Consider the following 12,624-nt stretch of genomic DNA (forward strand, 5'->3'; position numbering starts at 1 on the left):
AGTCGATACACTTGCCCAGCCAGAGATGCACGGGAAGTGCTGGAGGATCCAAGTCTAAAATTTTTGGAACACACGAATCATAAGTAATGGCGTTGTAAAGATGAAATGAAAGCAACACAAAAATATTAAAAGAGCAATAAGTATTATCGTCAATAGTGTGATGTTGCTTGTGACTTGTTTCGTCTTCTACCTACAGCCCTCTGATAACTTCGAGTATAAGTAGACCAAACAAGCGGCCCTCCAATTATACTCATAGATCCACTCGAAATTCTGGAAGTACCGTAGGTATATGACATATGTATAAGTGGCACTCTTGTCCATAAAAATCACACTGCCAACCAAATATATCAAGTAACCTCTCAATGCATACGCTCTATGGAACCTCATCTGATGGTCATCATATGTAGCATGATGTGCTCTCTTAAGCTCATATGTGTATACTTTTTTTCAGGTATTCAAATATAGCATGTGCCCCTCTGGTCCTATCTCACTTTGCATTCGCCTCTCTTGGTTCACCCCTCGGATAGTCTACCATCATCTTGAGTGCCTCGTCTTTGATAATCCTCTCATGATCTTTGAGAAATCGTCGAGTGTGATAGACATCTCTCCAAGTGGGAGATGAAATGATGAGGTCTCTGAGTGTCATCTCTCCACAAATGCATTAAGCATCTCGGGGTTAACGCATAATATAATCGGTCATGCATAAGTCCTTCAGGCTAGATAAGGACAAAGCAACCTGAAACCAATCCGCATTCGGCCGAGGCAAGCCAATAATCTTTTGCTCGTGGTTAATAAACTTCAGCAGATCATAGTCCTGAAATAAATGAAAATCAATGTCACAAACTTGTCAATTAAAATAAACGTAAATTAAAAAGAATGAATCTAACTAATGATACCTCTCTATCCCATATATATCGCGCATTATGGTCTAGGTACATAGGCATTAGTGACAAATCTACGGGGCCTCCCCCAAATACCTCTAACTCATCATCCACAATAGCCTCACCCTCTGGAGGTGGTACTGGCTTAGCATTATTAGGAGTATGAGGTATCAATGGTGCCTTTGGTACCATTGGTGACTCGGGTAACTTAGGCACCTGAATAGGTGAACCTGGCACCTGCAGGAGGATGGAGCGAGTGATGTGTCAGTAGGTGAAACTCATCTCCTACGAGAAGAAAAAGATGGAAAAGCATGAGGAGAAGCACGGGCCTTTGAAGTATATGACTCTGCATGGCCAGAGGGATCAGGAGCCTCCAAAACATGCTGACTCTTCTCCCACCACACTTATGCGTGTTATGCAACCCTCTTGTGCCTTAGTTTATCGTGCCTATCAGTCATTATGCATATAAGTTAAATTAAAGCAGACAATTAGTGCAAGCATACAGCATCATAAGCAACAAAAATAAACAAAAAAATAATAGACAAAATTTTGGAGATCCATCTCCGGTTGTTGGGAAAATAAAACATTGAAAATTTTCGGAGATGCATCTCCTGAATTTTCTGCAACTCAGAAGTTACGTCAATGGCGGCAATGCAGGCATGGCAACAAAAATTATATAGCATTGATAATCATTTTCAACCAACTATCATATTTTACACTATGTCTAAACTATCAACCATCTAATTTCTACTTATTTCTTAACTTATACATCAATTTCTACTCATTTACGCAAAACTCAAAAACTATTCAAAACATCAAAAAACTTATAATTGTTTACTTTGCTTTAGTGTTAGGTGATGTTTCTGATGTTGATTGAAGTTCTTTTGACCTTTGTTGCTTGATTTTTGACTTGGTGATGAGAATAAATTTGAGAGATTTGGAGTGTTTCTTTGAGAAATATGAGAAACGAGGGAGAGGAAGGGTTCTGGTGCGATATAAGCTCCAAATCATTCCGGAGATGCATCCCCGACATTATTCTATAGATGCATCTCCATAATATTTTAATGTCAACTTAGGATTGGGTGCGTCCAGATATGCATCTCTGGAATCTGGGGGCATTTAAGTATTTTTGTGTGGTGGCTACAAAACATATAGGGTGCATTAAGAAATCTCTTATACTAAGGCTAGACAAATTTACTAGATCTAACCCAAACCGCCCAATCCAGAAGGCTCAAGATGAAAATGGGCAGTTTTAATTAGGTTGGTGAGTTCGTCGGTTTATTTGTGTGGTTTACAGTGGATATCACTGGTTTGGGTTGGTTGACTTTTATGGATCCTTTTAAAGTCAAACCCGACCGATAAAAGTACATTAAAAATAGTTTTGCTTATATATTGGGCCTAATTTATACATAGTAGAAGACTGAAAAATAAGCCCAAGCAATTATTCATTCTACTATATAAATACAATCTTATAATGTTACATATAAGAAAACCCTAGCCGCATAAACCAAATCTACTCTTCTTGCTCTACAATCTTTGTATCTTCCCTTGTTTTACCCTAATTTTTATCGTTCCTTTCTTTCAATATTTTCTTTCCATTCAAGTTATATTCTTCCAATGTCAAAAAAATTGAGTTTATCTAATGTGTTTCTTAAAAGACGGGTCATTCTCATCAACTATACATGGAGATGGGTAAGAAGGAATGAAAATAAAGAGATAAAAGTTTCAGATTGTATCGATTTTACTCAGTTTTATTAAATTTATATTTTTTTAATGTTATATCTTTGTGTTATTGTTAGTTGGAAATACAGAGGTTTTAATGACTACCAAAGAAGAAAGAATGAGCTTACTGATGTTGTTGTTTCAAGTTTGATCAACAAAGAGTTTACTGATGTTGTTTCAAGTTTCATCTTTTTAAAAAGAAAGAAATTTGTGTATTGTATGTTTATCATTTTATAATGTAACGAGGATTGTTAATGAATTTTTATTAATTTGTGTTATTTTTTACTTCATTCATCATCATACATATAATATTAAAATTTATTTGGCATAATAATAGATAGTCTTTTATTTTTTACTTCATTCATCAGAACATATTTGCTTAAAATAGTTTTAAAAAGCAATTGAAAAAAAATGAAGTGGACCAAAAAGTAAAATGGGCCAATTGTTATAAACCCGTTAAATTCGAACCGAAATTGGTCCAACCTGTGGACCCATAAATCGATGAAATTGAAAAGATTAATGGGCGGAATTGAGACATCAGTATGCACTCGTGGTTTGTTCGGATTGGGGTTTTGGGCCCGAATCCGACTGACCTAGGTTATACTATTCAGTTTTTTGCAAGCACATAATATCTACATATTCTTCATACGAGGTTCTTGACTTTATAGGGGTGTGGAACTTTCATATGAGGTTTCATATTCCTGACATGTGGATAATAGTCGCTTTAATAAGCCCATTTATGTGTACATAATATGCACTGTTAACAAAACACATATCGTCCTTTTCGGCTTTTCTGATACATCAACCATCTCACACCTTATAAAATATGAGTGTGTTCGGCCCTAAATGATTGGTCATTGTGTTAAACAAATTTTTGTTTTAACACTTACTATTTGGCAACATAAGATTTGTTATAGTTAACTAGTCAAAAGCATTATTGTTGATGGGCTTGAGTATCACCGAGCCATCATGCAACGACCTTTTTTTCCAAACATAAATATGTTCCAAATGCAGTGTCTATTACATTCCTTATGTCATACCCTAAATTTTATCTTGAGTTTTTTCACGTGCATCAGTATATCTTATAAGGTTATGGCTCCAAATAATTTTGAGGTGCCTCAACTATCGCATGATTGACGATAAAGTCAGCGACCACATATCCCTTCATTGCCTTTAAAGGCACATATGTTAGGGTGTTATCAGGGTAATAGCTCATTTTTCCAATTCGACTATGCAAAATTGGTTTAGATAACATGTGTTTAATAACGTCAAAATGCAAAGACACATACACATTGTAGATGTTTTTGATTGGCTGCATTTTATGTTAAAACACTTACTGTACTTAGATATCTTGACTGATGTCATGACATGCTTAAGTAGTATGCTGCAGGATTAGCTAATACAGGATTTACTGGATGTCAAACTGAATGTTATGACATTCATTCATGACAGCATTTTCTGGATGTCAAACTGAATGTTATGACATTCATTCATGACAGCATTTTCTGGATGTCAAACTGAATGTTATGACATTCATCCCTGACAGCAGATGCTAAAGTATAGGCTAATTTTTCTGTTATGTTTAAGTATTTATCTCAGGCTGATTTTCAAGAAACTAACAGCTCTGCTAAAATTAAGAGACCTAGCATATAGCCTATTTGTTAGCACCCTAATGTGTGGAAATTAGGTTAACTTGCTTCACCCTAATTTTATGAAATTCAAGTTCAAGGCCTAAGTACTGCATTATAAAAGGATGGCAATCCTACTTTCAGCAATTCAGTGATTTGAAGCGTGAAGAATTCAATATATCAGTATATATCATTGTTGTACTTTCATTGTGCCTTGAATTAGGTTTTACTTGTGAGCCAAGCAATTATCACCTAGATGATTGCATTTTGGACTAGGGTGTTTATTGAGTTGTAATTGTTGTGTCACTCTAAGCTTTTAAGCGTGAGTGATGTGTTTCTTGATTAAAGCTTTTAAGCACAATCAAGAGTTGTTTGAAGTATATCTTCACCACTGACTTTAAAATTCTTAATGGTTGTAATCACTGTTGTGATTGAGGGGGAGTGAGTAGGTACTCAGGTCTTAGTTAAGATTGAAATTGCATTGGGTAGGTCTTAAGTGATAGGATTAAACTGGTGGTTTAAGTCCTGAATTAATACCTCTTATAGTGGATTTCCTCCCTGGCTTGGTAGCCCCCAGAGTAGGTGTGTTTGTCACCGAACTGGGTAAACAATTCTCTGTGTCATTTACTGCTTTTTACATTTACTTTCTGCATACATTACCTGTCTGCGCAGAATTGGATGTCATAACATCCAGTGTGACATCGATAGTCTGTTACTAGAATTTCAATTGGTATCAGAGCAGGCACCCTGCCTGTTAGTTTCTGGGTGAGATCTAGGGACATTACTTTCTAGTATCATGGACAAGGATGTAGGATTCTCAAATAGACCACCCATGTTGGATGGTTCTAACTATGATGACTGGAAACCTCGTATGATAGCCTTCTTGAGGTCTTTGGATAACAAGGTCTAGAGAGCTGTCAACAAAGGATGGGAACATCCAACAAAGACAGGTAAAGATGGAATCATTATGCAAATTCCTGAAGAAGAGTGGGACAAAGAGCAAGAGGCATTAGCCCTTGGAAACTCTAAGGCTTTGAATGCACTGTTCAATGGGATAAATAAGAACATTTTCAGACCGGTGCATCACTGTGAACTGGCTAAAGAAGTTTGGGATACTCTCAAAACAACTCATGAAGGTACCTCCAAGGTAAGGATGTCTAAACTCCAGATGCTGACTACTAAGTTTGAAAATCTGAGGATGAAAGAGGATGAGACTATTCATGACTTCCACATGAATATTCTTGAAATTGCCAACACTTTTGGAGGCTTAGGAGAGAAAATGTCTGAAGAAAAACTTGTAAGAAAGATTCTCAGATCATTGCCCAAGAGATTTGCCATGAAGGTTACTGCTATAGAAGAGGCTCAAGATATCTGCAATATGAAGGTTGATGGGCTTATTGGTTCTCTCCAAAATTTTGAAATGGGCTTGTGTGAGAATGTTGAAAAGAAAAACAAAAGCATAGCTTTTGTATCAAATATTGAAGAGGATTCAGAAGAAGGAAATATTGGAGGTGATGAAAGTATATCAGAAGCTATAGCCATGCTTGGAAGAAAGTTCAACAAGTTCATAAAGAAGATTGATAAAAAAGGTAGACCAAATGTCAAGAACACTTCATCTGACATCAGTAGAAGATCAAAATCTGAAGAAAAGTCCAACCAAGGCAAGGGAATCCAGTGTCTTGGATGTGAAGGTTTTGGACACATTAGAGCTGAATGTCCTACCTTCCTTAAGAAGCAAAAGAAGGGACTATCTGTCACCTGGTCTGATGGAGACTCTGAGAGTGAATCAGAAGGAGAATCTGCAAAACATGTCACTGCACTAACTAGTGTCGTGCCTCTGATGATGACTCAAGTGGAGATGAACTTACATTTGATGAACTTGCTGCTTCATATAAAGAGTTATGTGTCAAAAGTGCAGAAGTGTGTCTACAAGGAGAAAAGCAGAAGAAACTTATCAAGGAGCTGGAAGCTGAGAAGAAGAAGCATCTGACAGTCATAGATGATCTAAATGGTGAGATAACCTTGCTGACCTCTAAGTTAGATCAAATGACAAAATCCATCAGAATGCTGAATAAAGGAACTGACACTTTGGAAGAAATTCTAAAGGTGGGACAGAAATCAGGAACCATGTCTGGTTTAGGCTTTGTTAAGGAATCCTCATCTGAATTCAAAAGCTCAAAGGCTGAAGTTCAGAAAATCAAGCAGAAGTCACAACCAATGTCACAACATCATGGAAACAGGAGGATTAACCATCAAAAGAAGAAATTTCAAAGATGGAGATGCCACTACTGTGGAAGATTTGGTCACATAAAACCCTTCTGTTATAGGTTGCATGGTTATCCTAACCAGACCCCTCAAGTCAGACCTAAGCAGAAGGCACCTAAGCATAATGCCCCTATCAAGAAACAACAATGGGTTGCTAGAATAGCTCACACATCTCTAAGGGCATCTACCAAAGAAGACTGGTATTTTGATAGTGGTTGCTCAAAACATATGACTGGGATGAATAAGTTATTGGTAGATATACAACCTCATACTACCAGTTATGTAACCTTTGGTGATGGAGCTAAAGGAAAAATCAAAGGTGTTGGTAAGCTGGACAGTCCTGGAGTTCCAGAACTGAATAATGTGTTGTTAGTAAAAGGACTAACTGCTAATCTCATTAGCATAAGCCAGCTACGTGATCAAGGCTTCAATGTACAGTTCACTAAGGAAGAATGTGTTGTGACAAATGGAGAAAATAAGGAAGTTATGAGAGGATCCAGATCCAAAGATAACTGCTATCTATGGGAACCTAAAGTCTCAAACTACTCCTCAATATGCTTCTTAGCCAAGGAAGAAAAGGAATTGAAGTTGTGGCATAGAAGACTTTGACATCTTCATTTAAGAGGAATGAAGAAGATCATATCCAAGGAAGCAGTTAGAGGAATCCCAAAGCTGCTTATTGATGAAGGAAAGGTCTGTGGAGAATGTCAGGTTGACAAGCAAACCAATATGTCACATCCTAAGCTTGGACATCCTACAACATCCAAAACTCTGGAACTTTTGCACATGGACTTAATGGGACCTATGCAGGTTGAAAGTCTTGGTGGGAAGAGATATGCTTATGTGGTTGTTGATGACCATTCCAGATACACATGGATAAGCTTCATCAGAGAAAAACCAGATGCATTTGATGTCTTCAAAGATCTATGCATAAGACTCTAAAGAGAAAAGGATAATAGTGTTATCAGAATAAGAAGTGACCATGGAAAGGAGTTTAAAAATTCCAAGTTTGATGATTTCTGCTCAACTGAAGGAATAAGTCATGAGTTTTCCTCACCTATTACTCCTCAGCAAAATGGAGTAGTTGAAAGGAAGAACAGAATTATTCAAGAATATGCTAGAGCTATGATTCATGCAAAGAAGCTTCCTATGCACTTTTGGGCTGAAGCTATGAATACAGCTTGCTATGTTCACAACAGAGTTACCTTGAGAAAGGGAACCTCTTCCACTCTGTATGAAATATGGAAAGGCAGAAAACCTACTGTGAAGTACTTTCATATCTTTGGAAGCAAATGTTACATTCTTACAAATCGTGAACAGAGAAGAAAAATGGACCCCAAAAGTGATGAGGGTATATTCCTATGATACTCTACTAACAACAGAGCATACAGAGTTTTCAACTCCAGAACTAATGTCCTCATGGAATCCATAAATGTTATTGTTGATGATAAAGATGAAGAATTCAATGTCATAGAGGATGTTGGAACATTCCTTGAGACTTTAATAGAAAATGTACAGGATACTCCTCCTGGACTTGAGTTAGAAGCATCCAACAAAGTGCCTTCTATCAGGATTCAGAAAGACCACCCTAAAGATCTTATCATAGGAGATCCCAATAGTGGTGTGATTACCAGATCAAGGGAGAATAGCTCAAATTCCTGCTTTGTATCCAAGGTTGAACCTAAAAATGTGAAAGAAGCTCTGACTGATGAATATTGGACCAATGCTATGCAAGATGAACTGGAGCAGTTTAAAAGGAATGAAGTATGAGAGTTAGTTCCAAGACCTGAAGGGACTAACATCATTGGTACCAAGTGGATTTACAAGAACAAGTCTGATGAGAAAAGAGTAATCACTAGGAATAAAGCAAGACTAGTGGCACAAGGGTATACTCAAGTTGAAGGGGTTGATTTTGATGAGACTTTTGCACCTGTTGCAAGACTTGAGTCAATAAGGTTGTTGTTAGGTGTTGCCGGCATTCTGAAGTTCAAATTGTTCCAAATGGATGTGAAGAGTGCCTTTTTAAATGTCTACTTGAATGAAGAAGTCTATGTGGAACAACCTAAAGGGTTCAGTGATCCTAATCTACCAAAACATGTGTACAAGTTGAGGAAAGCTTTGCATGGATTGAAGCAAGCTCCTAGAGCTTGGTATGAGAGGCTGACTGAATTTCTGACTACTAATGGTTACAGAAAAGGAGGGATAGATAAGACTTTATTTGTGAAGGATGAAGATGGAAAAATCATGATTGCCCAAATATATGTGGATGATATTATCTTTGGTGGAATGTCAGATAGAATGGTGAAACATTTTGTTAACCAGATGCAATCTGAATTTGAAATGAGTTTGGTTGGGGAATTGACTTATTTTCTTGGACTGCAAGTTAAACAGATGGAAGATTCTATGTTTCTCTCCCAAAGCAAATATGCCAAGAACATAGTTAAAAAGTTTGGTATGGATAATGCCAGTCACAAAAGAACTCCTGCACCTACTCATTTAAAGTTAACTAAAGATGAAGGAGGTTCTAATATTGATCAATGCTTGTATAGAAGCATGATAGGTAGCCTACTATATCTAACTGCTAGTAGACCTGATATTGCCTATGCAGTTGGTGTGTGTGCTAGATACCAAGCAGAACCCAAAGTGAGTCACTTAAATCAAGTCAAGAGGATTCTCAAGTATATTAATGGGACTTGTGATTATGGTATGCTCTACTCTCATGGCTCTGAGCCTATATTATCTGGGTATTGTGATGCTGATTGGGCTGGGAGTGCTGATGACAGAAAAAGCACATCAGGAGGATGTTTCTTCTTGGGAAACAATCTCATATCTTGGTTCAGCAAGAAACAGAACTGTGTATCATTATCCACTGCAGAAGCTGAGTACATAGCAGCTGGAAGCAGTTGTTCCCAATTGGTATGGATGAAACAGATGCTGACCGAGTACAATGTCACTCAGAATGTCATGACATTGTTCTGTGACAATCTTAGTGCCATCAACATTTCAAAGAATCCTATCCAACACAGCAGGACCAAACATATTGACATTAGACATCACTTCATAAGAGATCTAGTAGAAGACAAAGTGATTACCTTGGAACATGTGGCAACTGAACTACAACTTGCTGACATATTTACAAAGGCTTTGGATGCTACTCAGTTTGAAAATTTAAGGGGCAAGTTGGGAATATGTCTTTCTGAGGAATTATAGCAACTAAGGATGTTAGGAATTTACTGTTTAATATTTCAAATTATTAAACAATTTAAAGTGTGCTCTGATTGGTCAACAGATAATAGTTATTTCACTTGCAACAAGCGTTACTTCTTCCACTCTTTCAACTTCCATTCACGCAAGCATCCTCTCAGAGAAATTTTGCATTTCGTCTCTAAGATACTCATCATGTCTCAACAATCCAACTCTTCTCCTTCCAAGAACATGCCTTGTTCTCCTAGCGCTGAACCAAGCAACCCTAACAAAGAAGATCCTGTTGATGACTCTGTGGATACCCCACATGCAAGAAGACCTAAAGAAACTGTATCAGGCTTCTCCTCATCCATCGTTCTTGAGGAACGAACCAAAGAAGGTTCCAGGTATGTTCACAATGCCATTGCCACTATAGTGACTGGAATACTGTCTGGAAATCATGAGGTCCCTGGGGTTTCCATTCCCTTAAACACTATTGAACCTGATAGTGTTGCTGATCAAGAAAATACTGAGTCTTTAGGAAAGAATATCTCTGATGATGTTGAGAAAACTGATGCCCATAAGGAGTCAAATGTTGACAAACCCTTAGATAATGTGGCTGGTGAGGAAGTTCATGTCACTCATGATGTCAGTGACAACCCTAACTGTGAGGCTGAAACAGTAGACCTGGAGGAATCTTCTGATAATAAGTTGTTGTCCTCTGTCCTCCCTAGCATAGCCAAAAGGGTTAGGACTAGGAGAGAAAAGAAAATTGTGGCTCAAAGGTCCCCCAGAAAGAAGATTGATGTTCCAACCTCTTCCAAGACAACGGTGGCAGTCGAGAGTTTCCTCAAGAGGAAAGTTCATGGTCCAACCAAATCTTGGAGCAAAGTGGTGCCCAAGAAAAAGAAGACCAAGTTTATTGTTGTTGAGTCTGACTCAGATGTTCCTTGTAATGTCCCTGACATTTTGTCAAAGAAGAAGCCAACCACTAGCAAGCTTGCAGCTAGTGTCCCTGAGGTACCAATTGACAACATATCTTTTCATTTTGCTTCAAGTGTAAATAGGTGGAAATATGTTTATCAGAAGAGGCTGGCTTTGGAAAGGGAATTAGCTCAGAATGTCCTAGACTGTAAGGATATTATGGATCTTATTCAAGAGGCTGGTTTAATGAAGACTGTGACTCAATTTTCAAAGTGTTATGAGATGTTGGTAAAGGAATTTATTGTTAATTTGTCTGAAGAATGTGCTGATGGCAAGTCTAAGGAATTCAGGAAAGTGTATGTGAGAGGAAAGTGTGTAAACTTCTCTCCTTCAGTGATCAACAAGTATTTGGGAAGGCCCGATGAAGCTCAACCTGAGCTTGAGGTGACTGACAACAAAATTTGTCAAGTCATCATTGCTAATCAAGTAAGGAAGTGGCCTCTCAAAGGAAAATTGGTGGCAAGTAAACTGAGTGTCAAGTATGCAATGCTGCACAAGATTGGAGCTGCTAACTGGGTGCCCACCAATCATAAATCTACAGTTGCTGTAATGCTTGGAAAGTTTATATATGTTGTTGGAACCAAAGCCAAATTTGACTATGGCTCCTATATTTTTTATCAAACTTTGAAGCATGCATGAAGCTTAAGTGTGAAGGTTCCTATAGCCTTTCCTTCTCTCATCTGTGGTATTGTTTTGAATCAGTTTCCAAACATCTTAACTAAGAATGATTCTGTGAAGAAAAGAGACAACCCTATGTCTTTCAATCATAAGTTGTTCCTAGGTACCCATGTCCCTGACATTGTCATGACATGAGGTGAGACATCACGTGTAAGCAATCAGCTAGGTAAAGTTGTTGTCATTGCAATGCTCAAAGAAACCTGCAGGGAATTAGAGGCAAGGAAGTTGAACTTGGAAAAATTGATTAGCTCTTTGGAGATGACTGAAGGTGATGTGCTAGCTGATGGTGGAGAATTTGGTGAAGCTGTTGCTGTTGCAGAAGAAGCTGAAAGACAAGGTGAAGAGGTAGAAGCAGATGCCACTCCTGATGATGGCACAGATGATAATGCTTACTCTGAGTCAGATGACTAGAACATTTCTTGTGTTTCTGATAATTGCTTGTATTTTTATTTTTTTTTGGTCTGTAATATTAAGTGTTGCTTTGGCAACATTTTTGACAAAAAGGGGGAGTAACACTTGTACCCCAGGACAACAAATTTCTTTGAAGTTGAAGGTCCTCTAAACAAGAGGTTATGTTGTTGTTTGCTCTCTGCTTGATCTTCTCTTGTGTTGCTGCTGTTTGAAGTTTAACTTCTATGTTTGCTAAGTGTATTAGCTAATTTGATTCTCTGCTTGGATGTGTGCTTTTGCTGTTGTGAACTCTGTTGTGATGCCAAGTTGTTTTAGCCAAAAATTTGCCAAACGGGGAGTTTGTAGATGTTTTTGATTGGATGCATTTCATGTTAAAACACTTACTATACTTAGATGTCTTGACTGATGTCATGACATGCTTAAGTAGTATGCTGCAGGATTAGCTAATACAGGATTTATTGGATGTCAAACTGAATGTTATGACATTCATTCATGACAGCATTTTCTGGATGTCAAACTGAATGTTATGACATTCATCCCTGACAGCAGATGCTAAAGTATAGGCTAATTTTTCTGTTATGTTTCAATATTTATCTCAGGCTGATTTTCAAGAAACTAACAGCTGTGCTAAAATTAAGAGACCTAGCATATAGCCTATTTGTTAGCACCCTAATGTATGGAAATTAGGTTAACTTGCTTAACCCTAATTTTATGAAATTCAAGTTCAAGGCCCAAGTACTGCATTATAAAAGGATGGCAATCCTACTTTCAGCAATTCAGTGATTTGAAGCGTGAAGAAAACAATATATCAGTATATATCATTGTTGTACTTTCATTGTGCCTTGAATTAGGTTTTACTTGTGAGCCAAGCA

General features: G+C 37.6%; 1 protein-coding gene across 1 annotated transcript; it reads left to right on the forward strand.

Annotated features, from left to right (window-relative positions):
- Nucleotides 1-9,895: 9,895 nt before the first annotated feature.
- LOC127091097 (uncharacterized) lies at nt 9,896-11,752 on the forward strand. The gene is made up of 3 exons (XM_051029645.1): nt 9,896-10,650; nt 10,747-11,223; nt 11,548-11,752. The coding sequence occupies exons 1-3, from the start codon at nt 9,896-9,898 to the stop codon at nt 11,750-11,752; spliced, it is 1,437 nt and encodes a 478-aa protein (XP_050885602.1).
- The last annotated feature ends 872 nt before the right edge of the window (nt 11,753-12,624 follow it).

Source organism: Lathyrus oleraceus, chromosome 1 (genome assembly GCF_024323335.1).
Source record: "Lathyrus oleraceus cultivar Zhongwan6 chromosome 1, CAAS_Psat_ZW6_1.0, whole genome shotgun sequence".
In the NCBI taxonomy this organism is placed as follows: Eukaryota; Viridiplantae; Streptophyta; class Magnoliopsida; order Fabales; family Fabaceae; genus Lathyrus; species Lathyrus oleraceus.

Excerpts from the sequence above, each read along its gene's own strand:
- LOC127091097 (XM_051029645.1), top strand. The coding sequence starts at position 9,896 with ATGTCTCAACAATCCAACTCTTCTCCTTCCAAGAACATGCCTTGTTCT. Across the intron at positions 10,651-10,746 it reads TGTAATGTCCCTGACATTTT|GTGGAAATATGTTTATCAGA; the intron begins GTCAAAGAAGAA and ends AAGTGTAAATAG. Across the intron at positions 11,224-11,547 it reads GTTGCTGTAATGCTTGGAAA|GGAATTAGAGGCAAGGAAGT; the intron begins GTTTATATATGT and ends AGAAACCTGCAG.